This window comes from Crotalus tigris, unplaced genomic scaffold, assembly GCF_016545835.1.
Source record: "Crotalus tigris isolate CLP2741 ecotype Arizona unplaced genomic scaffold, ASM1654583v1 scf7180000017793.814357, whole genome shotgun sequence".
Taxonomy (NCBI): domain Eukaryota; kingdom Metazoa; phylum Chordata; class Lepidosauria; order Squamata; family Viperidae; genus Crotalus; species Crotalus tigris.
Genome location: NW_024096640.1, coordinates 43,237 through 70,577, shown reverse-complemented (window position 1 = coordinate 70,577; position 27,341 = coordinate 43,237). Strand labels below are relative to the sequence as shown.

Genomic DNA, 27,341 nt, shown 5'->3' with positions numbered 1-27,341 from the left:
GACAAAACTCAGCAGCCCTTTTTCATGCGGCTGCTGATAAAAGCAGGATCGCCAACAGGATCGCCAACATCTGATAACGGATAGGGCACAAGAAGAAGAAGAAGACAGCTATTTGTCTGGAACGATCTAGGGTCCCCCGTCTGAGTTGGGGGTTGGACTAGAAGACCTCTAAGGTCCGCTTCAGCTCTGTTATTTGGCTCTTCTGTTAATAGCTTTATGGAAAGCCAGATGGGCAGAGGCCTCCTGAACCTTAGTGGGCAGAGTGTCCTGTGTGGTAGGGACTCCCTACATCCTAGTTCCCATCAGATGGCATTATTTAGGGAAAGGGGCTAGGAGAATGCCCCCCCTTATCTGATAGGATGAGTAGATGTTCTTAGGAAAAGGAGGTGCAGAAGATCATCTGGGCCAGATAAGGCTTTAGAGGTGATGAGCGGAACCTCTCATTGTACCCAGAAAGAGCATAGAGGTCAGGGCAGGTCACACGTCAGCAAATCCATTGCTGTGTGTGCTGCTGCATTCAGGATCAGCTGAAGTTTCTGGGTGGTCTTCACAGGCAGGCCCAGGTGCAGTGCACTGTAGTAATCTAAAGGAGAGTTGATCAAGGCATGACCCCAAGTAAAACTTGTTGTCCAGTCGCTAGGTTGTGTCCGACTTTTACCACTCCGTGGACAGCAGTTACGCCAGATCTGCCCCTGTCCTTCACTGCCTCACCAGAGTTTGCCAAATTCATGTTCTTTGCACTGATTACCATGTCTAAGTATCTGGACTTCCGCCATCCCCTTCTCCTTTTGCCTTGCATCTTTCCCAACATCAGGTCTTTTCCAAGGAGTCTTCTCTTCTCATTAGGTGGCCAAAGTATTTGAGCTTCTGCTTAAGGATCTAAAGGACAGTCACGGGACCGCCTTGCACCCAAAAGTCTTTTCCAGCACCTCAACTGGAAAGTATCAATTCTTCGGTGCTCAGCCTTCCTTGTGATCCATCTCTCACAGCCCTGAGTAAAGCATCCTGGTCCACAAAAAGGATGCAGTTGGTACTCTGGATGAATCTGTGCAAAGGACCCGCCCCCATCAGGGCTGCCACCTGGTCCTTGAGCAGGAGTTGCGAGTGTAGGAAATTTCACCTCAGCTCAGTCCGGAAAAGTGCCATTCCATCCAGATGTGAAGAAAGCCAAAGAATTTTAGACACAAATACATATATTAATTCAGATTTTAAAGATTAAATTGCAACTGAGTTTTGTCTTTTGGACTAATGGATAATAGGAAAAGATGGATAATAGGAAGAAATAATGTGTGATTATGTGTGCTGCAAAGGATATTGGAAGCTCCTTTCTATTCCTTTTTATTCTTTCTGCACTTTTCCTTATTTTCATGTTTTCCTTCCTTCCATCCATCCATCCATCCTTCTCTCTCTCTTTCTCTCTCTCTCTCCCTCTTCCCTCCCTATATCTATATTTTCTCTATATATATCTATAACTATATACAAACAGAGAGACAGACAGATGCACATGCACAAACACAAGTAGGTGGGGTACACAGGCAAATCTTTAATTCTCTTTCCACACTCCTGCACACTTCAAAATGCTCACCTTAGCCTTGGGAAAATGATCAAGCAGCAAACTAATATTTGTATTTACATTCTTGGACAGGAAGGGATTAGGAGAGTAAGCAGGCACACAATGGCACACAATGCAGCCCAGAAATAAAACATTGGATTGCCCTGGATTGCACAACAATAATGAACATGAGCCAAATATGGAAAAGGAAGGACATCAGCCTAATCAAATGTAGGTTATTCTGCTGCATTGTGTTCCCTGAGGCTACCTATGGTTTTGAAAGTTGGACCTTAAACAAGCAGAAAGAAAACCAATTCATTTGAACTGTAGTGCCGAAGAAGGCTTGGACAGCAAAAGTAACTAACAAGCAAGTACCGGAGCAAATAACACCAGACATGTCACTAAAAACAAAACTGCGTCTCGCTTATTTTGGCCATGTCAGGCATGGGAATTCACTGGAGAAAGCAATTCAGTTGGGAAGAGTTAGCGCGAAAAGGAACCCAGGCTGCTAAACAACACGATGGCTGGACACCATCAAAGCTGGCACCAGCCAGAGCAAAGAGCAAACTAGTGGGGCAAGATTGGAAGATGTGAGAGAGCTGACCCACAGAATCACCACGAGTTGGACACGACTGAATAGATAACTTTATCATCACATCATCATCAGGAGGCATGGCTAAAGAACTGGGTCAATCTCTATCCTAACTTTTATGGAGGTGAAACTAATGTGGAACGTCAGAGAAGTTCCACCTGAACAAAGCCTACACTTTCAGCCTCATGCAGTCGACCCATCTGTCCAAGATGGCCATGATTAACGAGGCCAGTCCAAAAGTTTCTTTCCATGTTCCTCTCCATGACTATCATTTGTCAGCAATCTATATCAGAAGTCATGTAGAACTCACGCAAACAAGAATTTGTTTCTGTAGACGGACAGAGGCAAATACTTTGCATTTGCTGGTGAATCCCAAGTGTTGCATGGCTTTTAATTGCCCTGCCTTTGATCAAGGTGAGCAAAATATAACAAGGCTCTTAGAAGGAACTTCTAGCCTATCCCTCATGCTTCCTGGGACTTCCAGAGAACAGTCGAAGGAAATTGAAATATTGGCTTGAATGCTGTCCTCGTGCTTCCAGGCCAGGGGTGCAGGAGAGGGCTCAGATGGGTCTTGGGTGGGGTGGGGGTGGCAGGCTTGGACCCACGGCTTGACACAGGAAAGCACCAGTGCCAATACTCAGCAGCTCTGCATGGGTGCTGAACAGAACTGCAGAGGGGCTCCTTGTCAGTGTGGGTTTCAGGCTGTTTCCAAGCTCCACTTGCCCTCTCAACATGGCTGCTCCCTGCAAGCTGCCATGGAGCTTTTGGGCCCACAGTTGTGCTGAGTCTGAAAGAAGACTCTGTGCTGCAACCGAGGAGGCTTCCGTAAAGCCATTGTGGAGGTGTGGAACGGTGTTGACAGTGTTGAGAGACCTGGCCTTTCCTGCTGGCTGGTAGTGTTGCAGGGCTCCTTCCTCCTGGAAGCCCCCAAGCAGGGGCAGTGAGCAGCTGATCAGAAGAAGGAAAGAAGGCGAGCAGATAGGCTCTCACCAACCTCAGTGCCTCCTCCCCTGTGGGATGACTTGAGTGGGCATCAGATTCTGTTCATTGTGGATGGACTGCAGGTGGTTGCTGATTTTATGGGGACAAACTAAGGCCAGAGAGAGGGATGAGGAAAAAGTTCTGGGCTGAGGAGGAGATGAGACAAGGACTTGGGGAAGGGTGGAACCAGGCAGCTCCCTGGTCATTTCTCACCATGGTTACGTGCAAACGTGGAATGGCCCATAAACTAGGTTTGATCGTGGCTTTCGTGGCTCTGCTGGTTCAGCCAAAGGCCTGCTTGGTTCCTCCTGGAGGTTCCATTCTTTCGGGAATCTGATCTGTCCCATTCTTTGTGATTGTACCGCAGGGATTGCATTGCTGCTGCTTCTACATATTCCTCCCCTGATGCTTCTAGGGAGGCTCTGATTTGGAAGGTGAGAATCTCTCCTTCATTCACTGTAACTGACGTGTGGATTTTTTTCTTTCAGACATTCATAGAAAAAGCACTTCTAAACAAGGCCGGTTCTTACTACATTGCATTGAGTTATAGTTACTTCGGAGCACAGTGGAAGTGGTTTCCTTCTGGAACTCTACTTACAAACCAGTAAGGGTCTAATTCAAGTTTGTTTTTTTATAGCCTGAAAGATGCACATTCCATCACACATTGGGATGGCACTGAGCCCTGAACTGATGGACGACCTTCCCCGATGTTTTCTTGCAGGGCGATAATAATGGGGAAAGGACCAAACTCTACGGTGCCCCATGAATGAGTACCCATCTCCCCGACTTCTCCTCCCCCACCCCCTCCCCCAACTGAAACCACCGGCAAAGGGAGGAATAGAAACACTCCAGAATTCTCCCCAAGCCTCAATGCCCAAAGCAACCAAGAAGGGTGCCACGGTCCATTTTTAAAAAACGGTTGCCTAGAGATCCATAATCTTTTGCCAAGGTCTGTCCAAGAGGACGGAGGGAGAGATGTGTCGCCAAGATTTTGTGAACTCCACCTCTATTTCTCTGCCAAAACAACCACAGTCCAACATTTGGAGTTGTTAGAGTCTCTCATATTTTTTTTTGTAAAAAAAAATTTTTATTTGCAATTTTGCAATGCATTACATTCATAAAAGTACTTCAGATAAAGAGTAAAATAAATTGATACACACAACTTACGGTATTGCTCACCCATTTCCCCCCAAACCGTATCTACCCTCCCTCTTTCCCTCTTCTTCCTCACTCTCCCCCTCTCCTCCTTCTCCTCAACCTTCCTACTTGCTTCTCCCCTTCTTCCTATCTTCCTCGCTCCGGATACGGTCCAGGGGAAATGCCCGAGCAATTCCTCTCTCCAAATTAAAACATCAATATTATATACAATATTATATACAATAGAACTATTTCTACTTATCTGAGCTATTTAGAATCTCTCATTGAGGTGAAGGAAGAAGGTGAATGGATCCAACATTTATTTCCTGCTCCAAAGTCTATAAATGATACTCATTTTGTCTAGAGGACTGACAACAGTTGTTTCTTCTTTCCAGATACTGGAAATATGGAGAACCGGTTAATTATAAATGGTGTGCAGGAGCAGAAGGTGGATGTAACATTCCACTGAGTTGCTGGGTCACAATGGACTGTAGCGAACCATCCAAAGGCATTTGCAAGCAGGGCCCTATAATCAAATGGATGTCCTAGCTCTTTGCTGAACGTTGCACAAAATTGTACTTGATGAACCCAGTGAGAAAGAAACGCCACTCGGCGAACCTGCCTCTTAAAAACAGTTGCCCCAGTCAGCCAGTGTGGAGACATGGAAGAACTCAGGGCTTTGACATCAGCTTCCAAACACCTTTGCCATCCTGCCTTTTCGGAGATTAAAGACATTGTCATATTTAGCAAATTAAAGAGCAAGTAAAGAAGAATGAAAACTGTCTTTTCTGTGTTCGTTCTATTTCGCTCAGCTTTATTGTTTGTAAGCTGCCCAGAGTCACTGAGAGTGAGTGGGCGGCCATAGAAATCTTTAAAATAAATAAATAAATAGAACTACATGCAGGAGTATCGAAAGGCCCCCCCCCAGGACCCATGTGCACCCCACCCTCCACCCCAGGATTTGCCATCCAAGTCATTATAGAAGTTTGATTTAAATAGATAACCTTTTATTATCATTTTTTACTGTGGGCACAATGGCACACGTTAAAAATGAAATTTAATTGCTTGCTCTCAAAGTGTACACATACATAACACACACTGAAACGTACTATATACAAATATGTATAGATCTACACCCTTACATATAAGTAATAAATATATGTTAATCATTGTCCATCTTAAATACATAACGGAAAGATGAAGCTTTAGAGCAGTGGTTCTCAACCTTTTTAATGCCGCAACCCCCAACCGGTCGTAAGTCGAGGACTACTCAACTGGTGCAGCCCCGTTTGCAGAATGGGACTTTTGGCGGGCTCAGCAGGGCAGAGACAGCCTGGACAATTCCTATTGGCTTTGGAAAGCCAATAGAATTAGACTCTATTCAAGAGAGTCTATTCTATTGGAAAAAATGGCGGATTGCGTTGTTTGGCGACCCCCGTGAAATGATCGTTCGACCCCAAATGGGGTCCCGACCACAGGTTGAGAACCACTGCTTTAGAGTTCATAAGTTAACACTGGAACAAACTGTGGCTGAATCTGGACGTTCTGGTTTGGATACCACGAAGCCCCCTCCTCCATAAAGAGGATGTGCAGTGTCCCAGACCATCTTAAAGGCCCTGCTCAAGCAACACGTATGTGCTATGTTCTGGATGGAAGGGAGGGAACTGCCAATGATCTTTTAAGCCATCCTCACCACTCTCTGCACTGCCTTCCTATCTGAAGCAGTGATGCTTCTAAACCAGATTGTGATGCTGTATGACAGGATGCTCTCGATCGTCCCTCTGCAGAAAGTGGTAAGGACAGGGGAAGGAAGATGTGCTTTTCTCAGGCGAGGCAAAAAATCCAGGCGCTGCTGTGCCCGCTTCACCACTGTCCTGCTGCTGAGTGACCAAGCGAGCCTACTTGTTAATTGCATAGCCAGGAATCTGATGCTGGTAACCATCTTCACAAGGGATTTATTGATTTATCACATCTCTACTCTGCTGCCTTCAAAAGGTCCTTGGCTGACATAGAATACAAAAGAAGGGTTCGCAACATCCATGGTGTTTGAATACACCAAACCACATGAGAGGCTCAACAAGAACAAGAAAAGCATCACTAAACAAAAAGACAAACGGGAAAGCCGAAAAACTGAGACATCGTAAAACCAGCGGAAGTCTCTCCCACACAGCTCCGTCTCCAACAATTTCAGAAATGTCCACCAAGAGGAGACTAAGTTAATCTCCTCCGGGACGCAATTCCACAATGTTGTCACAACTGGGGCACTAAACTTTCTCGTTTTGGTGTCCCAGACCTGCTGAACGTGGCCGCTAGCTGGTCTGACTGGTCAGGGCCAACAAAGAGGGTCCTGTGGGGCCCCCAACCCTAGTCAAAACCAGCCCCTGGAACTCAATCCGCAGCCGATAGAGCCTCCCCCACCTATTAGCGACGCATAGTGGGGACTCTGCAGAGCTTGAGGAAGACCGAGCCGTTCTTTGTTCCTTCTCATTCTCGCTTGGCTTTATTTCAGGAAACAGGCTGTTGGGTCTGGAAATCAGGCACGCCTTAATGGAGGAAGATTTCTAGAGTGGCAGCAATTAAACTGGTTTGAGTTTCACCCCCAGGGAATCTGTTCTGGGAATTCCCCCCCCCCCCCAATCTGAATGCAAACTTTTCTTGGAAAGAAGAAACAGCTTTTGGGGGAAAGATAACCAAGGGGAAGGTGGGAATGCTTCCAAAGGATATCGCACACACAAGAACGGTTATTTCTGGCCTGCCCACCACCTTTCCAGAGTAGAATCAGAGCAGAAGGGACTTAAGCTATAGGAGAGCAGATTCCAGACTAGAAAGCAAGCGAAACAAAACCTTCCAAAGAATACTAGCAATCTTCTGGTGGAACCAGGAGCCCCTTCGTTGGATTGCTGCCTATAAACTCAGGCAGCCCCAGTGGTGCGAAGCTGAAGGAACACATTCTCTATGTACGGGAAAGAAAACACTTTGACTTTGCAAGGAGGCTTTTTCGCCCACCCCAAACTACGAATCTCCGAGTGATTCAGGCAAAGCGAAAAGCATTTATTTATTTGTTTATTTGACATATTTGCTGCTCGTCTCATCATAACACCTTAAACGCCATTGGTACCTTTCAACAACAAACTTTGCAATATGCATAATTTACAGTTGAAAAGATGGGGAGGAAGGGAGCCAAATGCACATACTGATTGGGGAGGGGGGGAAAGAGGTCCAGTCTTTTTATAGAGTACAGAAAGAAATAATACACACATTCAGTATGTGATGGATGAGAAAGCAAGAAATCAAACAGTAAAAAAAAAACATTAATCAAGCCTGAGAATTAAGCAATAGGAAACAGTGATAATAATAATAATAAAGTTGGAAGGGACCTTGGAGGTCATCTAGTCCAACCCATGCTCAAGCAGGAAACCCCATACCGTTTCGGACAAATAGCTGTCCAGTCTCTTCTTAAAAACCTCCAGTGTTGGAGCATTCACCGCTTCTGGAGGCAGGTTGTTCCACTGCTTAATTGTTCTAACTGTCAGGAAGTTTCTCCTTAGTTCCAGATTGCTTCTCTCCTTGATGAGTTTCCATCCATTGCTTCTTGTCCTGCCTTCAGGTGCTTTGGAAAATAGCTTGACTCCTCTTCTTTGGGGCAGCCCCTGAGATACTGGAAGACTGCTATCCTGTCCCCCCTCGTCCTTCATTAAACTAGACATACCCAATTCCAGCAACCGTTCCTCATACGTTTTAGCCTCCAGTGATCCTAGAGAACATTCTAAAAGTGGCCAATTTATGGGTTACACAACCCTCTTTCCCAGTCGAGTTTGTATGTTGCTTTAGACTTGCAAGTGTATTCAAGAATTTCCAGAATACGCTCTCTATTGTTTGGTTGCTGGATAGGCTAGTTTTTTCACATTAAAAAAAAATGCTTTTGACTAAAAGGAAAACCATTTTCTTAAACTTAGAAAAGAGGTCCAGACTGCTGTGTTAAAATTTAATTAACTAATTGCTCTATTTGAGCAGTGTGGTGACTTAGAGGTGAAGATGCTCTTCTTCCACTCCGAATGTTGAGAGTCCAATCCTAGACAGTCGCTGATGATGCTCTATCAGAGCACAAATATCTGCTGTGCATTAGGTGTCAGGGAGGGCATCTGGCCAGTAAACACTGAGCTCTACTCAGCCACCCTGACTCCACCCTGAAACAAGGGATTAAAGGGTTGAAAAGAAAATTGACGTATTTATCGAATGTCATTGAGTTGTGTTGTTGAGCAGGGTGTTGGACTAGAAGACCTCCAAGGTCCCTTCCAATTCTGCTATTCTGAGAGTGGGGGATGTCTCCCCTTTTCCACAGCTCTTTAACTCTGATAAAGCCTAGATCGGAGGCCCAGATTTTCCAGGACTGATGCCACACATGGAAGGCTGATGAAGCGAGCCAGTCAGCCAATCGGGGGACCACGTCAACTGAATGGGAATTCTAGAATGATGGTTGAAGGTGTTGACCGAAGGATCAAGGCCAGGAGGGAAGAGAGGTTGAGAGGAAAGAAACCGACAGAGGCACCACCACATTATCCACCGTCTTCCTTTGGAGAGGCATGGACATTATTCTTGTAAGATGAACATCGGCTTTTCTCACTGGCCAGCTGGGCAGGAAATAACTCAGTAAAAGCCTCACAGCTGGAAGGGGAATGTCGGGGTTGGACTGAGCCCACCCGGGGTGGGTGGGAGGCAATCCCTTTGGGACCCAGAGGCATAAGGGCCTTTGTCCCTCACCTTTAGCAAAGCAGTTTGGAAGGAACAGGGCTCTTATGGGGACCCTCCTTCCCTCAAAGGACCCTCCCCTTTGGCTGCCTGAACATCCTCCTCCCTTAGACAAAGTGGAATAGTACACCTCGAAATGGCCACAGAGGGCAGCGGGATTCCTCCTCTCTCCCTCCCTCTCTCTCTGTTTCAATCTTCTGAGAGGCTCCTGCAGCCCAGAGATGAGCATCTCCTTGTGGGGCTTCAAGGGGAGCTGTGGCAGAGGGCTGCACAAAAGGGCAGAATGAAACAGGACAGGAAGGAGGGAGCAAAGAGCCAGCATGTGCTACAGGCAGAGACCTTGGGGACCCTGCCTGATTTGGTGTGTCTGTGCATTTCTTTGTTCTCTTTGCACACTGCTAAATCTACAAGGGATCCTTGCTGGCTTACCTCATCCCATTTTACGCATCGCAGACAGGATGTGCCTGAGGCAGAGCGATTTCCATGCGGCCGAGAGGGACTTTCGTCCTGGGGAAGGTGCAGCGAATGCCACAGATGTGCAGCTCCATTCTGAACGGGGCAAGGAGGCGGTGGAAGGAATATTTTGCACGATGGAGGAGGAGGAGGAGGAGGATGAGGATGAGGAGGAGGAGGAGGAGGCTCTTCCCTTTCTCTTGCCAACTTCAGTGGCTGCAGAATATTTGGGGAGCCCATTCCCTGAGCATCTTCACAGCTGGGGGCACCCATTGGTCTTGCAACCCAGAGGGGCTTTTATGCCCCCGTTTCTCTGGGCTTTGTGATTGGGCTTGGATTCACGTGGTTGGTTCTCCCTCTTAAGGAAAGAGTAGTGTCCTCAGAGGAAAGCCCACGCTGTATTTTCAAGTGGGGGATGGATTAGACCCCCTTGCCTCTGAGAGATCTCTTCTTCTGGAATGACAGCAAGCAATAGTTAGTTTTCTGCCGTAACATCTGTCCTACGGAGCATCCTTCCTCCAGAGATCAGGATGGCCCTGATCCTGCTGGCCTTTTGTACTGGTGGTGTGAACAACCACGGACTGTAAAATTCTCCTTGGCTGCTGTGCTATTTTAATGCATGTACTTATGATGGAAATCTATTTTTAATTTATATTAAGATTGTTCGCTGCCCAGAGCCACTTGGTGAAATGGGTAGCCACACAAGCTGAATAAATAAATAAAATGTCTCCTGCATCATGATTTTGAATACAGGATGACATGAGGGGCTGATATGACTGAGAACTAAATTGTCTGAGTACCGGTCAATTTGGGGAGATATCCAGACTTTGCTGTGATTTGTTCCTCTTGAGGATTCAGAAACAATGGACTTCACCCGAATAAAATATTGCTGAAGTCCTTATTCTAATCGTTCAGCTTTAACCTATCCATTTGACAGCATGGTCTGCTCTGCAATCTATTTCTGGAAGTTTCTCTACGATACTTTTCCACTTTTTATTTATGACAAAATTGTTTACTGGTTTACTCTTTTTGACCTCATCATGCCTATATCTGCATTTATGTTGCTCAAAGGAGACAACGAAGACATGAAACTTTGGACAATTGTTTGGGATTTTGTATCTCCCTCAGTGGGAGGGGGGTGGGTGTTAAGACTTCTATTTTGCCAAGAAAGGAACGCTAAAAAATTAAAGAAAGGAAGTGAAAGACTGCTGTGGAAATGAACCTTAATAAAACTGTAACTATTTTCCCTGGGATCTAGCCATGCTATTTATTCCACGTTTTCCCCCTTGTTTGCTCCTGGCTGGCCTTCCTGGCTCCTTTTTCCTCCTCTTCTCCCAAATCTTTGCTCCACCTGAGGGAAATGGCAGGGAGAACTTTTCCCTCATATCTGTCTGAGGGAAGGACAAAGATGCCTCTCTCCCCCCATTTCTTTCAGCTGCTGCCTCCTTTCCAGAGCCTCTCCTCATAAGGGCAGTCTATCTTTTAGTTCCAGTCTTCACTTCAATTCCTGGGTTTCGGCTCTGTTTATTCAGCTCTGTTTATTCAGCTTCTTCCTCACGAGGCCTGGGTGGCAGAACTTCAGGCAGCCATCTTGTCTTCCTTACCTCTCGCCTCCAGCCTAGCAACAGCCCTTTGATTGGCTGCTGCTGCTTGATTGACAGCTGGGTCGCCCTAACAATGGCCCTGAAGGGCGGAAGGAAGGAGCTTATAAGGCTGGCAGTCCCTCCACAGCGATCCTAAGATAAAAAAATGGAGGTTCAAAGGCCACTCTTAGTAGGAAAAATGTTGAACCTCAGAGATGCAAACACCAAAAATGGAAAAAAGGGTTTGAATCTCTGAACACAGATCTAGCCACATTTTACATGGAGTGTAAATCTGAGTATAAGCTTCTCAATTATTCAGCAAGAATTCCATAGAGCAAAAATCCCTTTCTGAGATGGATGGAGCCTTTGCTTCTCCTGCTCATTTTGTTTTTATTTCTTTATATATCTAGTTTAGAGATGGTCTGCCCCCCTCACAGAGCCACCCATGGCTGGTTGGCCTTTCCTCCCTGGCAGGTTCAGCTGCCTTGGGGGGATGGTGTCTTTTGTGCTGCTTCCTCAACCCTTTTCTGTTAACAAGCAAGCATGAGGAAAACCTATTTCAGTCAGAACAAGACCAGAACAAGGAAGAGGCTGAGAAGAATTACAGGACTTGTCAGTCAAGGGGATCCAGGGGTACAGAGAAGGATAAAAGAGGATCCTGCTACCCCACTTGAATTTGGGCAATAGCGCCTGACAATCCGCAAAGCCAGAAAGTGGGGTTAATTTCTTGGAGAGTCCTTCCCCTCACGAAGCCATTGCTGGGCTCGCCGATCCTTTTCATCAATCTTCATCCAGTCTCCCACCTTTCCTTTCTAGCTGGGTTCTTGAGAAGGTGGTGAAGGGAAGAGGTGATCTGGACCCATCTCATTCGGCTTCAGCCTGGGACATCGTACCGAAACGGCGCTGTTTGCGTTGTCGATGACCTTTGGCAGGGCCAGGATTGGTGCTGCCTCCATCTTTGCGCTCCTGGATGGCTCAGTGGGTTTTGATCCTGGCAACCCTGGTCAACCTCTGGACAGGCTTTGGGATTCGGAGTGGGGAGCACCATATTGTGGTGGTTCCCTTCCTTTCCCTGTGGTGCTTCCGGTCGATGTCGGTAGGGAAGAGTTTGGGTCTACAGCCCCTCACTTGTGGGGTGCTGGACAATCTCCCCCTCCTATTCAACACCGACCTGGAATCTCTGGGGGGAAGCCATCCACCAGTTCCCAGTGCAATATCCTCTGCAGGTGGAGGTTCCCAATTTTATAAATGATGCTCCTGAGGTCACGTCTCATAATCAGGAGGCTGGGCGTGTGTGGATGGGGAAGAACCGATTGGGCTCAATCCCAACAAGACGGAGGGTATTTTGGGCTCCCTGGCCTTTGGGAGTCTCCATCTCTGGTTTTGGATGGGGCTGCACTTCCACAGTCAAGACAACTTTGCAATGGGTGTGTGTGTGTGTCATCCTGGGCTCACAGCTGTTACTTGAAGAGCAGGCACCATCTGTGGCCAAGAAGGTCTTTGTACAGGTTTATCCAGAGTGCCAATTGTGCCTGTCCCCGGATCACACCCTATGCCCCTGGACAGTCCCTCACACCATGGTCCCCTCAAGAAGGGATTATTGCAGTGCTCTCTATATGGGACTGCCCTTGAAAACCTTTTGGAAGTCACAGCTGGCCCAAATGCAGCTGCACCATCAGAGAAGGGCAAGTGGCACCACTGCTCCATGGGCTGCAATGGTTGCTGGTTGGTTTCTGGGTGCAAGTCAATCACCTATCAAGCTTTTGAGGGCAGGGAGCCTGGCAATTTGGGGGGCTGCCCATCTCCAATAATCTCTGCCTATTTCGTAAGATTTGGCAGAGTGGGTGCACTTCAGGTCCCCTCGTTTACGTAGTGTCACCTAGTGGAACCCCTGAAGTGTCCATATCTCTGTCATGGCACCTGGCATCCTCCCAGAGGTCCATATGGCGCCCATCCTGATGACCAATTGGAAGGCAATGTTCTGCCAAGTCTTGGGTTAGGTCAGCCCCTGTTAGGATTTGCTTTTGTTTTAAATACAGTAGTTCTTCTTTTTCCTGGGAACATCTCTCTTTATTCTTTCACTTTATTGTTCTACCATTTTACAGTGCAGAGCAACCAAAGTCAGGCACTTATTTAAATCTATGTCAATAAATAAAAGTCGTTTGAGTCACCTTCAAACTTCTCCAGGGTCTTCCAAAACCGCCTAATTCAATGCTTTGAATGAGCTTCAACTGAATGGAAGTTCAGTCAGATCACCTTTGATCTGAATCGATCCTTTGAGTCTTGTGTTCCTGCTCAACAAATGTTGTTATTTAAGGGCCGGATTAAGCAGCAGCAGAGAGTTCCAGATCCATCATGGCTTCCAGATCCAACGTGGCTTCCAGATCCAACGTGGCTTCCAGATCCAACGTGGCCTCCAGATCCAACGTGGCCTCCAGATCCAATGTCAGACGAGCGCCGCAAAATAGAGGTATGCGTGTGGTATGTATGTGATTACACAAAAGAGTAGGACATAGGAAAGGGGAGATTACAGGAATCAGGGAGAGGCTGAAACGAAGCATGACAGAGTGGACAAAAACACTGAAGACAATTCTGAAAACCACAACGGGAGAGTGAGCCAAGGCTGGACTTTACCAGTTCCTGGTTTCATACTCTTAAAAGAGCGTTCCAGCCTCGGTCTGTGCTCTGGAATCAGGCTGTGGTCATTTCATATGCCTAAGAAAACACCTCTCCGTTCACTGAAGTGGAACCTGGGACGACAGACAACGCCAGGCGTGTCCTCCACACCACGGTGCTACGAAGAGGTGCTTCCTCCAGTGGGGAATTGGCTCTTCAGCAAGCAAAAGTGGCCTCAAAGGGCTTCCTTGGCTGCCCTTCGTCATTGCACTGGCTGATGAACACCGAGGTTGTCTGCTCAGCCTCTCCCTCGGGTGCTGACAGAGACACAGCTTTCCTGAGACTTGGATCCTATGCTTTTGCTTTAAAATGGGCTTAACAAAGGCCGAATTCTGCTCCCTGTACGTCCGGAGTATGGGCACACGTATCTCATCAACCTCAACCTACATCTTCTTCCATTAATTCCCCAGTTAGGCCCAGATCACAGCCTCCTGGCGTAGGTGCTCCGTTTCCTATGCCAGCCAGGGGTGGGAAGAAGGGGGCAATTCCCGTAGGAGCCCTCCCTTCTCCCTCCGTCTTCCCCAGAGACGAAAGGAAAACCCTCGCTCTGCCTTTGTCTTTCTCCTTTCCTTTTGGGAACCGAACCCGAAGAGCAAAGAGGCCGAGAGTGACCAGGAGGGGCCTGGAGAGGAAAGGGAATGGAGTGGCCACCTAATATTTCTGGAGCCACAAAGGGAAGAATTCACGGTCCATTTCTAGCCGGTCCTTAGAGAAACGGCAGCCCAGTTCTTCCTCATCCTCTGGCTATGAGACCTCACGGCAAGATCCTGGGGCAGCCATTCTCTCAGCCCCACCTACCTCCAAAGTGTCTGGGGCTGGGATGAAATGGGGAGGGATGGTTATTTATGAGCCCCCCCCTCGTAGATGAAAAGTGAGGTGAGAGCGGAGTTTAGCTGGACATTTGCAAATAGTGGAACAAGACAAACAGCGAAGATCTTTCTTCTTGGGATGATGATTAAAGTAGACTTTTCTTTCCTTTCTTTCTTTCTTTCTTTCTTTCTTTCTTTCTTTCTTTCTTTCTTTCTTTCTTTCTTTCTTTCTTTCTTTCTTTCTTTCTTTCTTGTGTCCTTCAAGGAATATTTGCTAAATTTTGGCCCGACCCGACCAGCTCTGGTTTATATCTTGCAAGTCTGTTGTGCCTGCTCCTGCTTTTGGTCACAGTTGTGATGATCATTTTGTGTAAGTTAATTTCTCCTAACATAATATGTTACAACTTAGAAATAAGCCTTCAGAATTACTCTGAAAAGGGTGTTTATAACATTTAAACATAATGCATTAGAATATTATATTTATCTTCTTCTTTTTTTTTTTTTTTTACAAAAAACAGATCTTTGGGAACTAAACAGGTCAGCATCCATGAATGAAGCAATTAAGGTTGTCATGGACTTTGTTATAAGCAGGGATCCATCCCTCAAAAATGAAAGTGGTAAGCAAGGTAGTCTTATCAGTATCCTTCAAATAATTTCCCTGCAAATGGTATCTAGCTCCATCATTAATATCCAAGATAGACAAGTGATAAAGTAATAAATGATGGAGATGCCATGGAACCGAGGGGACGTGTTGGCACATGTTGTGGAGGTATGAAGAATCTCAAAAGCACTGGAAAATACAACGCCAAAAATGTTGGGATTTAAACTTGAAATAAGTCCACAACTTTTCTTTACTAGATGTTATCAAAGGTCTTTTTGCCTTAAGTTGTGATAAAGAGGAAAATCTTCCGTGTTTCTCTCCATGCTCCATTGGATAGCTTTTTATTCATTCAAAACTTCTGGAGGCAGGTTGTTCCACTGGTTAATTGTTCTAACTGTCAGGAAGTTTCTCCTAAGTTTTAGGTTGTTTCTCTCCTTGGTTAGTTTCCATCCGTTTCTTCTTGTCCTGCCTTCAGGGGCTTTGGAGAATAGCTTGACTCCCTCTTCTTTGGGGCAGCCCCTGAGATACTGGAACGCTGCTATGATGTCACCCTTCGTCCTTCTCTTCATTAGTCTAGACCTGTGGTGGTGAACCTATGGCACGCTTTCCACAGGTGGCACGCAGAGCCCTCTCTGTGGGCACACACGCCGTCACCCCAGTCCTAGGCCTTCAGCTGCGTTTTATAAAACCTTTTCGCTTTACGCCTCTGTCGCCGTGTGCAAAAAAAAAAAAAAAAAGTTTCAATCAATTTCAACTTCTCGGGGTAAAAAAAAGTTGGAATTGATTGATTGAACTTTTTAGCTCCACCCAGTCTGGCATTACCACCATAGTCACGCCCACCCAATGGGCCATGCCCACCCAATTGGCCACACCCACCCAATGGGTCACACCCACCCAATGGGCCATGCCCACCCGGCATCTGACCATAGATAAGTGGGTTTGGGGTTGCAGTTTGGGCACTTGATTTGTAAAATGTTCGCCATCACTGGTCTAGACATACCCATTCCCAGCAACTGTTCCTTATATGTTTTAGTCTCCAGTCCTCTAATCATCTTTGTTGCTCTTCTCTGTACTCTTTCTAGAGTCTCAACATCTTTTTTACATTGTGGCGACCAAAACTGGGTGCAGTATTCCAAGTGGTATTAAGGCTTTACCTGATCTTGAATTTATCCCTCTGTTAATGCAGCCTACCACTGTGTTGGCTTTTTTAGCAGTTGCAGCACATGGCTGGCTCATTTTAAGTGATTGTCCACTAGGACTCCGAGATCCCTCTCACAGTTACTGCTATTGAGCAAGGTACCCCCTATACTATACCTGTACATTTGGTTTTCTTGCCTAAATGTAGAACCTTACTTTTTTCACCATTGAATTTCATTTTGTTAAATAGTGCCCAGTGTTCAAGTCTGTCCAGATCCTCCTGTATCTTAAGCCTGTCTTCTGGAGTGTTGGCTATTCTTGCCAGCTTGGTGTCATCTGCAAATTTTATGAGTTTCTCATCTATCCCCTCATCCAGATCATTGATGAAGATGTTGAAGAGCACTGGGTCCAGAACACAGCCCTGGGGCACCCTACTACACACTTCTTCCATGTAGATTTAGTTCCATTGAGGACCACATGCTGAGTTCAGCCGATCAGCCAGCTACGGATCCATCTGGTGGTTATCTTACAGATTGGCAAAACAAAACAAAACAATAAAATATAAAATAAAATAATAAAATAAAATACTTGTGGGTGCTCCAACACTGGAAATTTTTAGGAAGAAATTGGACAACTGTTTGTCTGAAATGGTCTAGGTCAGTGATGGCGAACCTTTTAGAGACCGAGTGCCCAAACTGCAACCCAAAACCCACTTATGCATTGTCGGGTGGCGAGTGGGTGTGGCCCATTGGCTGGGTGTAGTCCATTGGGTGGGCCTGGCTGCGGTGGTAACAGCAGACTGGGTGGGACTAAAAAGTTCAATCAATCAATTGCAACTTTGCAAGATCTTTTTTTTTCCTGCAAGAAGTTGAAATTGACTGATTGATTGAACCTTCTTTTTTTTGTACATGGCCTAAAGCGAAAATGTTTTATAAAACCCAGCTGAAGGCCTAGGACTGGGGCGACGGCGCATATGCCCACAGAGAGGGCTCTGAGTGCCGCCCCTGGCACTCGTGCCATAGGTTCGCCACCACTGGTATAGGGTCCCCTGTTTGAGCAGGGGGTTGGTCTAGAAGATCTCTAAGGTCCCTTCCAACTCTGTTATTCTCTCATAATTTTTTTCTGTATATTTTGTAATACAGGCAGAAATCCCTTGCCTAAATAACAGAAAACATAGAAATATGACTGAAAATGCTAGATGCAAGTAACCAGGGACAGGAGTTTAGTTCAGAGCACTTCAGGTTTATTACATGCTACCTATTCACAAGAATCTGAACTACTCAAGGCAAATTGGTGCTAGATAAAAGTCAACAGAATTCAGGGGGGTGTGTGAATTTAGGTCTCTTGTGTTAGTGAAACAACTCCACACTGATGATGCATTTGACCCCACCCTCAGGCTCAGCCTGGCCACCTCCTATAGCAGAGTTGGCAAACTATGGCTCCTTTACGACTTGTGGACTTCAACTCCCAGAATTCCTGAGCCAGCCATGCTGCTTCAAGTATTCTGAGAGTTGAAATCCACAGGTCACATAATGTGTTGAGTGAAGCAACTCCACACTGATGACACATTTGACCCCACCCTCGGTATTAGCCTGCTCAGCTCTTATAGGAATGTTACAAAAAATCTTCTGAAAAAATAGCCATGGATTTAGTGGACGGTGGGCTTCTCTTTGCTATTAAGGCTGATTTTTGTTAGATTCCTGCCTTAAGCAAAGTTAGAACTTAATGTCTAAATGTTCCACCCGACTCTGTGCCTCTCCTGCAGAGGGTAACAAGGTTTTATGGAAAAGTTCTGCTAGCTGAGATCTGTCTGACTTGAATTTTGCAAACCTTTTTAGAATATGAAATATTTGCTGGTGCTCAGAGGTTAGCAGAAGAATTGACACTAGAGACTTTAAAAACCATTGAAGTGGAAAGTGCAATTGGTAAGTCTGAGGGTGCGATGCTAAACACTCAGGGGTTGGGGGAAGCCAGTCTGAGACTGCACCTGTTGAAAATCTGCCTCAGCTTTCGAAGGTAGAGAGATTCCTTTCTCTTGCCCACCTGATCGCCCTGCTGAAGCTCAAGTCAGCTGAGCAGCAATGGTTTTTAGTTCCTGATTTGCGCTAAAATTTGCAATCCAGTTTTTCTCCATTACAGAGACGCTGCAGTTGGGTAATCAATCCATAAAACAGAACAATAGTTCAATAGCCGCAATAAAATTAAATAAGTTAAGTCAGGACTTCCCGGAGTCGAGTTTTTCCCAGTTTCTTTCCTGTTTTCTGGAGACAAGTTCAGCACGAGGGAAAATAAATATGAAAAAAGAATCTCAAACTATTATCGAAACAGCTATCAACGTCTTGACAGAAAAGAAAGGTGAGGAGCAAAATCAAAGAGAGAAAAGGAGAAACTTTCCGTGCAGGGCCATCCAGATATGTCAGTTCCTGGAGTCACCAGCAAGGCTTATCCCAAAGGTGCTTTTTTCAGAAGGCAACTGGACTTCTTTGTTTTTCTTTGAAGACATTTTGCTTCTCATCCAAGAAGCTTCTTCAGTCCTCACTGGACGGTGGGGAATGGAAGGATTTATACTCCTTGCAGACAGCTGGTCATTTGCCTTCTTTTTCGAGAGTTGTTGAGGCCACTTGGAGGTCTACTTGAGTCCTCAGGGTCACCTGAGTGGTGCAAATGGATGTGGAGCCTTTTTTATGGACAGAGAGGACCGCTGGTTTGAAAGAGAGGTTGAAGAGGCCATCAGTGTCAAAACTGAACAGCCCTCTCTCAACAGACGGGGAGCGATATGACATCATCTATCTCCCGTCTACAATACGGTCCTTTCAACAGTTCCAAGAAGCTCCACACCCGTTTGCACCACTCAGGTAACCTCAAGGACACAGATAAAGCTCCAAGTGGCCTCAACGACTCTCCAAAAGAAGGCAAATGACCAGCTGTCCGCCAGGAGTATAAATCCTTCCCTTCCCCACCATCCAGTCGGAGCTGAAGAAGCTTCTTGGATGAGAAGCGAAACGTCTTCAAAGAGAAACAAGGAAGTTCAGTTGCCTCCTGAAAAAGCACCTTTGGGACACCCATAACTGGAGGACTGAGAATCTCCGTAGACATTCAGCAAGGCATACCTAACGCTGCCTACGGAAGAGGCTGGTCTGGAAAACCGATCCAGCCACTCCAGGCTGGAAGGAGCTGGTCTCCAAACTGGGGCACAGGAGGGCCATATCACCGGTCACCTTCTGCCTGCAGGTCCTTCCTACAACTGAAGCTTCCTGAAGAGTCTCAGGACTTGACCGAAAACTCCAAAGATAAATTGAGACCCCCTCTTTCCGTTAAACAAACAGACAGGGTTTCATTTCACTCCCAGGAGCTGCTGCTTCTGCCAAGCTACCTACAGCTGCAGGAGGCGAGCCTAGTCCTCTCGCCTCCTCTACTTTCAACCACTTTTGTCGTGGTCAAGGTTGTGTCGGGATCCGGTAGCGTAGATCTCTGTAGTCCTCTTCAGGGGAAGGAAGGAAATGAATGAAGCTAGGATGTGAAATTTCAATGGCAGGCGGTCCTTGACTTACAACAATTTGTTTAGTGACCATTCGAAGTTACAATAGCACTGAAAGGGGTGACTTAGGACCGTTTTTCACACTTAACAACCGTTGCAGCATTCCCGTGGTCACATGATCAAAATTTAGATTCTTGGCAACTGGTTCGTGTTTCTGAAAGTCGCAGTGTCCCCGGGGGATCACGGGATCCCCCTTGGTGACCTTTTGACGAGCAAAGTCAAAAAGGAAACCAGAGTCACTTAACAAACCGTGCTACTAATTTAACTGTTGCATTGATGCACTCAACAAGTGGGGCAAGAAAAGGGGATCACAACTCACTTAACAAATGTCTCACTTAGCAACATAAATGTTGGGCTCCGTTGGGATCGTAAGTCGAGAACTACCTGTATACAGTTTCAACATGCAGCACCTTCAGCTTATCTTCTACTAAATGTTGTGTTTTTCTCTCTTGCTTTCTTCCTGCAATTCTCTCTGGAACGTGTCCTTCACTGGCTGAAAGACGTCATTACTATTCTGCTAAAAAAAAACTGGGTGCCCTTTGAAGGGGCCCTTTATTTCTTCAGCACCGTTGCGAGAAACTGGACCACAGCAAGAACATTTTGTGAGACTAAAAAATCCACCTTGGCTTGTATTGAAAGTACTGTGGAAGAAGTAAGTGCTTTGGAGGAATTTTTGGTTTGGTGGTTAAGGCACCAGGCTGGAAAGCCAGAGGTAGTGAATTCTAGTCCTGCCTTAGCCACGAAAGCCAGCTAGGTGACTTTGGGCCAATCACCAGGAAACAGTGAGTCCTAGTCCTTCCTTAGCCACCTTTGGGACAAATAAGTTTACCATTATTATTGTTGTGGTTGTTATTTTTGTTAGTTGCACATTCAGCTAAGTCAGTGGTTCTCAACGTTTGTGTGACGGCGACCCCCGTCACATAAACGTCCTGCGCATGCGTGGCGCCGTGCGCATGGGGCCGCTGCCCCCATGCGTGGCACCACCCCCATGCACAGGGCGCCCATGCGCGGTGCGCATGTGCGGCACCGCCCCGGAGGGGAGAAAATGGCGGATCGCTGCCTTTGGCGACCCCCGAAAAATGGTCGATCGACCCCAAATGGGGTCGCGACCCATAGGTTGAGAACCGCTGAGCTAAGTGTTTAGACCAGATATAGCATTGAGTTCTTCCCAAGGATCTCGGAATAGGCAGTGATGTCAAAAGCATCACTGAAGAAGTATTTCTAACTGTGATGTGCTCTTGATGTTTGCAGGTGTTCATAACAAGACAAATTGCAAACCATCCTAAGGACTTTTGGATTGGGCATAATTTCAATATCAGATGGGAATGCGTCGATGGCACAGTAACAAAAGTTTTGTAAGTTGGTCCATGTAATGGACTCTATGCCTTGTTCTATAGAAACCCTGAAAGAAATTCCTGCTTGTCTTTTGCTGAAACCTCTATTTATGCACATTCATCCTTACCAGGAATATGCCATCGGCAGCCCCAGGTGTGACGATCTGAAAGGACACACTGGGTTATAACTGTCATGTGACAAAAGGGTGAAATTATTAAATACATTCAACAGGCAAAGCACAGAAAAGAAATAATAAAATAACCAGGCTGACCCATCACTATTACACTGTGTTTTGTTCCTTAAAATAGTAATTTCTCTTTTTTTAGGATCTCCATCCAAGTCCCTTAATATTTATTTCAATCCATTCAGCCACTTCCCCAAAGTTTCCTTTCAATTTTGACTTTTTTTTCCTGCCTTTTTAAAATTGCAACAGTTCTTTCCTCTCTCCAATTACTTTCTTTGCAGCTATATTTTTCTGTATATGCACAGCTTTCTATCATCTCCGTTTTGGGCTGCAGTCATTCTTGTATATGCCTGTTTCCCTCATCCACAGTCTCTTTCACTTCATCATTCCTTCAAACTTCTATTTTTATTTATCCCATCACATTAGTGCAACTGCTTATTACAGCAACTGCACAGCCATTTGTCTGAAATGGTATTGGGTCTCCCGCTTGAGGAGAAGGTTGGATTAGAAAACCTCCAAGTTCCCTTTGAACTCTGTTATTCTGTTATTATTATTTTCCATTTTATTCCAAGTAGCTTCCAGGTCTATCTCTCCTTACACCTTTAATACTTTTCCAAATAGGGCTAGTTCTTTGTCTAATCCTTTTGCTCCCTTCTCATACCTTTCATTTCCTTCCTCTTTTCCATGCTCACCTTTAAATTGCCCAAAAAAGAGTCAGACCTAGGCTAAGAAAGTTACATGGCCCCCTTCTACCACAAGCACCCCTAAGAGGGTGAAAGATGTCAAGAGAGAAGCCATGATTGCAGACTCAATGCCTGTTCATTTTTACAGGCATTACAAACACGTGTAAAAAGGAATAGGCCTTTAATGATATGCTTGTGGTCACCTTCTTGACTTTTTTGACCTTCCTAGGGACATCCCTCTCCTCCACATCACCCTCCCACAGATGACTATTTATCTTAATTGCCTAGCTGACTGACATATACCGTGTTTGACTTCCAGCTACTGGTCTGCGGCAACTGTAACTAATTACTATAAAGACAAATGCGTCATTGTGCTATCCAACTGTTTGACGGCACCAAACTGCTGGACTAATGTTGATTGCTCAATAGATTATTTCGCCATTTGTGAGAGGAAGCCAGATAAAAAATGGCACATATAAAACACAGCGCCATTCAGCAAGCTGGAACCGAATTAGTGCAGCAGCCTTTCGACATCCAACGGAATTACTGAAATGCTTGACGGAAGAGTTCAGCTTCCTGCCTCCATGTCCAAGGCCAGGTCTCCAAGGGGCCCCTTTGAGCTAAAGAAAAAGACTTTCTTGTCCAACGCATCGACGTTATGGGGCTACCAAAACGAGAGGTGGAAGGGTTCAGTCGTACCCTCCTTTCCACTAGAAATAAATTAATTTTCTATATTGCCTTCTGCTTCCTTGCTTGATCTTTCTGACATCCTGCTTCTTTTTCACCCTCTGGCAAGTTATACTTTGCAAGCCCATGATGATTATTATTGGTGTGTCCACTTCCACCTCACAACGGGAAAAGCCACTTGTTCTGCCCGGTCGGATTTAATGGCGGACCAATTCCTGGAATGCCTCAGTTGGCATGAGGCCTCATCCTGGTTCCTGGTGGGTGAGAGAGGAATGATGCTGGGAGCACCTGTGAAGAAAGACCTTCCTAGCAGGGCCCCCCCAGAGCATGGAGGTCCTCCCAGCTAAAGCATGGCAGCTCCTAAACTGGGCAAGAGTGAGATGGGAAGACGCTGGAGGCAGAGGATCATTTTAAAGGCTTCATCCTGGAGGCCTGTGGTGGCAGAGCTACAGACAGCCATCTTGTCTTCCCTCCTTCTCACCTCCTGCCTAGTAACAACCCTTTGATTGGCTGCTGCAGTCTATCTTTTACTTTCAATCTTCAGTTTAATTCCTGAGCTTTGGCTCTCTTTATTCCGCCATTTCCTCATGAGGCCTACAGTGGCACAGCTTCAGGCAGCCATCTTGTCATCCCTCCTTCTTGCCTCCTGCCCGGCAACAGCCCTTTGATTGGCTGCAGCTGTCTATCTTTTAGTTTCAATTTGGGCTTTGGCTCTGTTTATTCAGCCACTTCCTCATGAGGCCTGTTTAAAGCAGAGTTTCAGGCAGTCATTTTGTCGTCTCTCCTTCTCGCTTCCTGCCTAGTAACAGCCCTTTGATTGGCCACTGCTGTTTGATTGGCAGTTGGATCAACCTGAGGACGGTCACAAAGGGAGGGAAGAAGGAGCAAAAGGCCTATCACCTGCTTAGGGAGGCTGTCTGAGGGCCAACTAACCATCAAGAGGCCTGCCCAGAGTCACCTGACCCCCGAGAGCCAATAAAAGAAAAGCGGAGTCTGTCAGGTTTTGGCGGGAAGAGTTGAGACGTCTTTGGGGAGGGAGGGCAGCCATGATGGGTCCCTTCAGGAAAGGCTGGAAACTGGCTTGGCTATAGTTTGACTATAGGATGGAGGCCATCACTAGCTTGGCTGGCCTGGCTGATTTCAACTTCCTCTTGAAGCCCAGCCACAAATCCAGACAGAAACTATTTTTAGGTGCCGTCTTACTTCTAAGGCTGGCTATCTATTTACTTAAAATGTTTATTAATATTGTTCACTCATGTCTGACTCTTGGCGACTTTGTAGGCCAGTGGTTCTCAACCTTTTTAATGCCGCGACCCCCAACCAGTCGTAAGTCGAGGACTACTCCACCGGTCGTAAGTCGAGGTCTACTCAACCGGTGCAGCACTGTTTGCAGAATGGGACTTTTGGCGGGCTTAGCAGGGCAGAGACAGCCTGGACAATTAAAAGCCAATAGAATTAGACTCTATTCAAGAGAGTCTATTCTATTGGCTTTCAAAAGCCAATAGAATAAAAGGGAGTAGCACAGCTAAGGAAAAGGGGAAAAAAATGGCGGACTGCGTTGCTTGGCGACCCCCGTGAAATGGTCGTTCGACCCCAAATGGGGTCCCGACCCACAGGCTGAGGACCACTGTTGTAGGCAAATGCTACCCTGTCAAGCATAGCTTCTTTTTTTGCTGGTTGGATGTTCATCTTGGTATCCATTTTAATGGAATCATATCAGTGTGCTCTTTGCTTGGCCCTTTTTCTTGTGCAACTAACCATCCCTAGCATCGTTGCCTTCTCCAATGAATTCGCACGCATGACCTGGCCAAAGTAAATCAGGCATAGCTTTGTGATTTTGGCTTCTAATGATGTGTCTGGTTGCTCTGGCATGGTGTCCATGGTACACGCAGGGCTTTTTTTGTCATAGAACGCCCAGAATGGAGTTCCGGCATCTTTTTTGGATGGAACCTTGTAGGGTAGGCAAGGCGGGTTGTATAACGTGTGTGAATTCTGGCACTTTTTTTTTTTTTACAAAAAAAGCACTGGGTACATGCAATAATTTACACCAGCACCACAGTTCAAAGGCATCAGTTCTTCAACCAGTATTACTATTATAGGGAAGACCACTGCTCTGACTAACCTGCTTTCTGTATTTATAGCAATAGCTCTGCTTTTTCAGATCTTATTCATGTTAACCGTTGCAGTGCGGCCTAAAAGGTTAGTCTGCATTTAGTGAATATTCTTTTAACACTTGTGCCTCTCTTACCCTGACTTCATCTGTATCCAAGAATGGAGTTGCCAGACACCTAAGTGACAGCCAGTCATTTGTCATCTGAGTCTCTTGGGTCATATAAAATAGATCTAGCCTGTATGTAGCCTGTATTTGTCGGTGGGAGGGGAACTTTCATCTTGGGAGTGGTCTTAACGTGTTCTTTCTATGATGGACCAAGCTCAGTGGACCCTTAGAAATCAACGATTTGGAGAGTTGCGTGTTGGGTTCATGGCCTTGACTGAGTAGCATGATAAAGATGGCCCTCACTGTGTAAACCACTGAGAAAGGAGAGAGAGGTGTGGAATTCATGATTTTCTTTTGTGTTGATTGGCGGCCCACCAGCTTCAGTCGGTCAGCAGTAGATGCTGAACTATTAAGAGTTCTGGAACCTTCAGCAGGAAACAGGAAGGACAATTGAAACCGTTGGAAGGAGAGGTCCCAAGAAGAACAGCAGGGACATAAAACCATGGCACAGCTAGAGGACACGATTAGGTAAGAAGCTTGCTCTGATGAGGCTACACTCTGCAAAGTTACATCATTGTAGTCTAACCTCTCTGGCATCTGCTTTGCAGAATCGAGGGGTCCTTGGTGCTGTCTGAGCTTAGTTGGTTTCCTGCAGATGTTTCATTACCCAAATTAACTAACATCAGCAGGACTAGAATCTGATCCTCCTCCTCCTCCTCCTCCTCTTCCTCCTCTCCACAAACCCCACTCCCTTCTAGCACTGATGATGTTACCTAGTTGGGTCAGTCTGCAAGAAAACCACCAAGTTCAGAGAGCTCCCAGGACCCCACAGTCCTCCTCCTCCTCTCCACAAACCCCACTCCCTTCTAGCACTGACAATGTTAGGTAATGTTGGGTAATGAAACATCTGCAAGAAAACAACCAAGCTCAGAGGGCATCAAGAAGCCCACAGTCGTCCTCCTCCTCCTCCTCCTCCTCCTCCTCCTCCTCCTCCTCCTCCTCCTCCTCCTCCTCTCCACAAACCCCACTCCCTTCTAGCCCTGACAATGTTAGCTGGTTTGCCTAGTGAAACATCTGCAAGAAAACCACCAAGCTCAGACAGCACCAAGGACCCTTCCTTTCAACCCTACAAATATTTACCTTTGTGGGCTTTTCAGAACCCCCCAAAACAGGGTGTTGTTTCCGAATCCTGTTTCAGGTTCTTCTGCATGCAAAGCAGATATTGTCTCATTGAACCAAATTCAATTTATAAGGGTCTGGTTGAATTTTGGGAGCTGATAGGGGCAGTGGTGAGATTCAAATAGGTGAACAACCGGTTGTCTGCATGGATGCCACTTCCAGAAGTCCGTTCTGGGCTTGGGCAACAAAAAATTAGCTACCGGTTCTGTCAAAGTGGTGTGAACCGGCTGAATCCCACCACGGATGGATGGATGGATGGATGGGTAAGTAGTAGGTAGGTAGGTAGATAGATAGGTAGAGAGAGAAAGAAAGAAAGAAAGAAAGAAAGAAAGAAAGAAAGAAAGAAAGAAAGAAAGAAAGAAAGAAAGAAAGAAGGATGGATGGATGGATGGATAGATAGATAGATAGATAGATAGATAGATAGATAGATAGATAGATACAGTGGTGGGATTCAAATATGTGAACAGCTGGTTCTCTCTGTGGATGTCGCTTCCTGAAGTCCATTCTGGGCCTGGGCAATAAAAAATTAGCTACCGGTTCTGCCGAAGTGGTGCGAACCGGCTGAATCCCACCACGGATGGATGGATGGATGGATGGATGGATGGATGGATGGATGGGTAGGTAGTAGGTAGGTAGGTAGATAGATAGATAGATAGATAGGTAGATAGGTAGGGAGAGAGAGAGAGAGAGAGAGAGAGAGAGAGAGAGAGAGAGAGAGAGAGAAAGAAAGAAAGAAAGAAAGAAAGGAAGAAAGGAAGGAAGGAAGGAAGGATGGATAGATAGATAGATAGATAGATAGATAGATAGATAGATAGATAGATAGATAGATAGATACAGTGGTGGGATTCAAATATGTGAACAGCCGGTTCTCTCTGTGGATGTCGCTTCCCGAAGTCCATTCTGGGCCTGGGCAATAAAAAATTAGCTACCGGTTCTGCCGAAGTGGTGCGAACCGGCTGAATCCCACCCCTGGATAGGGGTCTCTTTGATTTGCACTTCTGGGTCACAGGTCATGTGCTTTACTCTACCTTGACTCCCTTCTGGCAAGATACAGATCAAATAATTTCTCAACAAGGCATAATTTTAATTTTCCATTCTATATCTGACCTAACAGGGGGAAAAAAAATATTCAATATGAGAAGTTAAGATGGGCGATAGAGAAATAAGGCCGTTACTGAAGGAAGGGGTCACATTTTACGAAACCACGCTAATTATAAACAGACAACTAAAGGATGTGTCTCTTAGTG

At 46.0% G+C, this 27,341-nt stretch overlaps 2 protein-coding genes across 7 annotated transcripts in view; both read left to right on the top strand.

The window, feature by feature from the left end:
- LOC120307602 overlaps window positions 1-5,035 on the top strand; it is a 36,994-nt gene extending 31,959 nt beyond the window's left edge. For both annotated transcript variants that reach the window (XM_039342494.1, XM_039342495.1), the window contains exons 13-14: window positions 3,614-3,729; window positions 4,658-5,035. In XM_039342494.1, the coding sequence (XP_039198428.1) occupies window positions 3,614-3,729; window positions 4,658-4,811 (270 nt within the window). In that variant the 3' untranslated portion in view covers window positions 4,812-5,035. The remainder of the gene's footprint in view (window positions 1-3,613; window positions 3,730-4,657) is intronic.
- A 3,738-nt stretch (window positions 5,036-8,773) lies between these two features.
- On the top strand, window positions 8,774-22,959 carry LOC120307600 (C-type lectin domain family 17, member A-like). 5 transcript variants are annotated; one of them, XM_039342488.1, is made up of 8 exons: window positions 8,774-8,860; window positions 13,365-13,517; window positions 14,798-14,902; window positions 15,051-15,149; window positions 18,109-18,195; window positions 20,309-20,460; window positions 21,060-21,163; window positions 22,330-22,959. In XM_039342488.1, the coding sequence occupies exons 2-8, from the start codon at window positions 13,403-13,405 to the stop codon at window positions 22,487-22,489; spliced, it is 822 nt and encodes a 273-aa protein (XP_039198422.1). In that variant the 5' UTR covers window positions 8,774-8,860; window positions 13,365-13,402; the 3' UTR covers window positions 22,490-22,959. The 5 variants fall into 5 exon arrangements, with proteins under 5 accessions (XP_039198422.1, XP_039198426.1, XP_039198424.1 ...); XM_039342490.1 differs by lacking the exon at window positions 8,774-8,860 and adding an exon at window positions 11,172-11,333; XM_039342491.1 differs by lacking the exon at window positions 8,774-8,860 and adding an exon at window positions 11,888-12,025.
- The last annotated feature ends 4,382 nt before the right edge of the window (window positions 22,960-27,341 follow it).

Bases quoted from the DNA above. Each gene is read 5' to 3' on its own strand.
- LOC120307600 (XM_039342488.1), top strand. From the start codon at position 13,403: ATGGCTTCCAGATCCAACGTGGCTTCCAGATCCAACGTGGCTTCCAGA. The intron at 13,518-14,797 runs GTATGCGTGTGG...GTGTCCTTCAAG, and splicing joins ACGAGCGCCGCAAAATAGAG to GAATATTTGCTAAATTTTGG. The intron at 21,164-22,329 runs GTAAGTTGGTCC...TTTGACTTCCAG, and splicing joins GGCACAGTAACAAAAGTTTT to CTACTGGTCTGCGGCAACTG.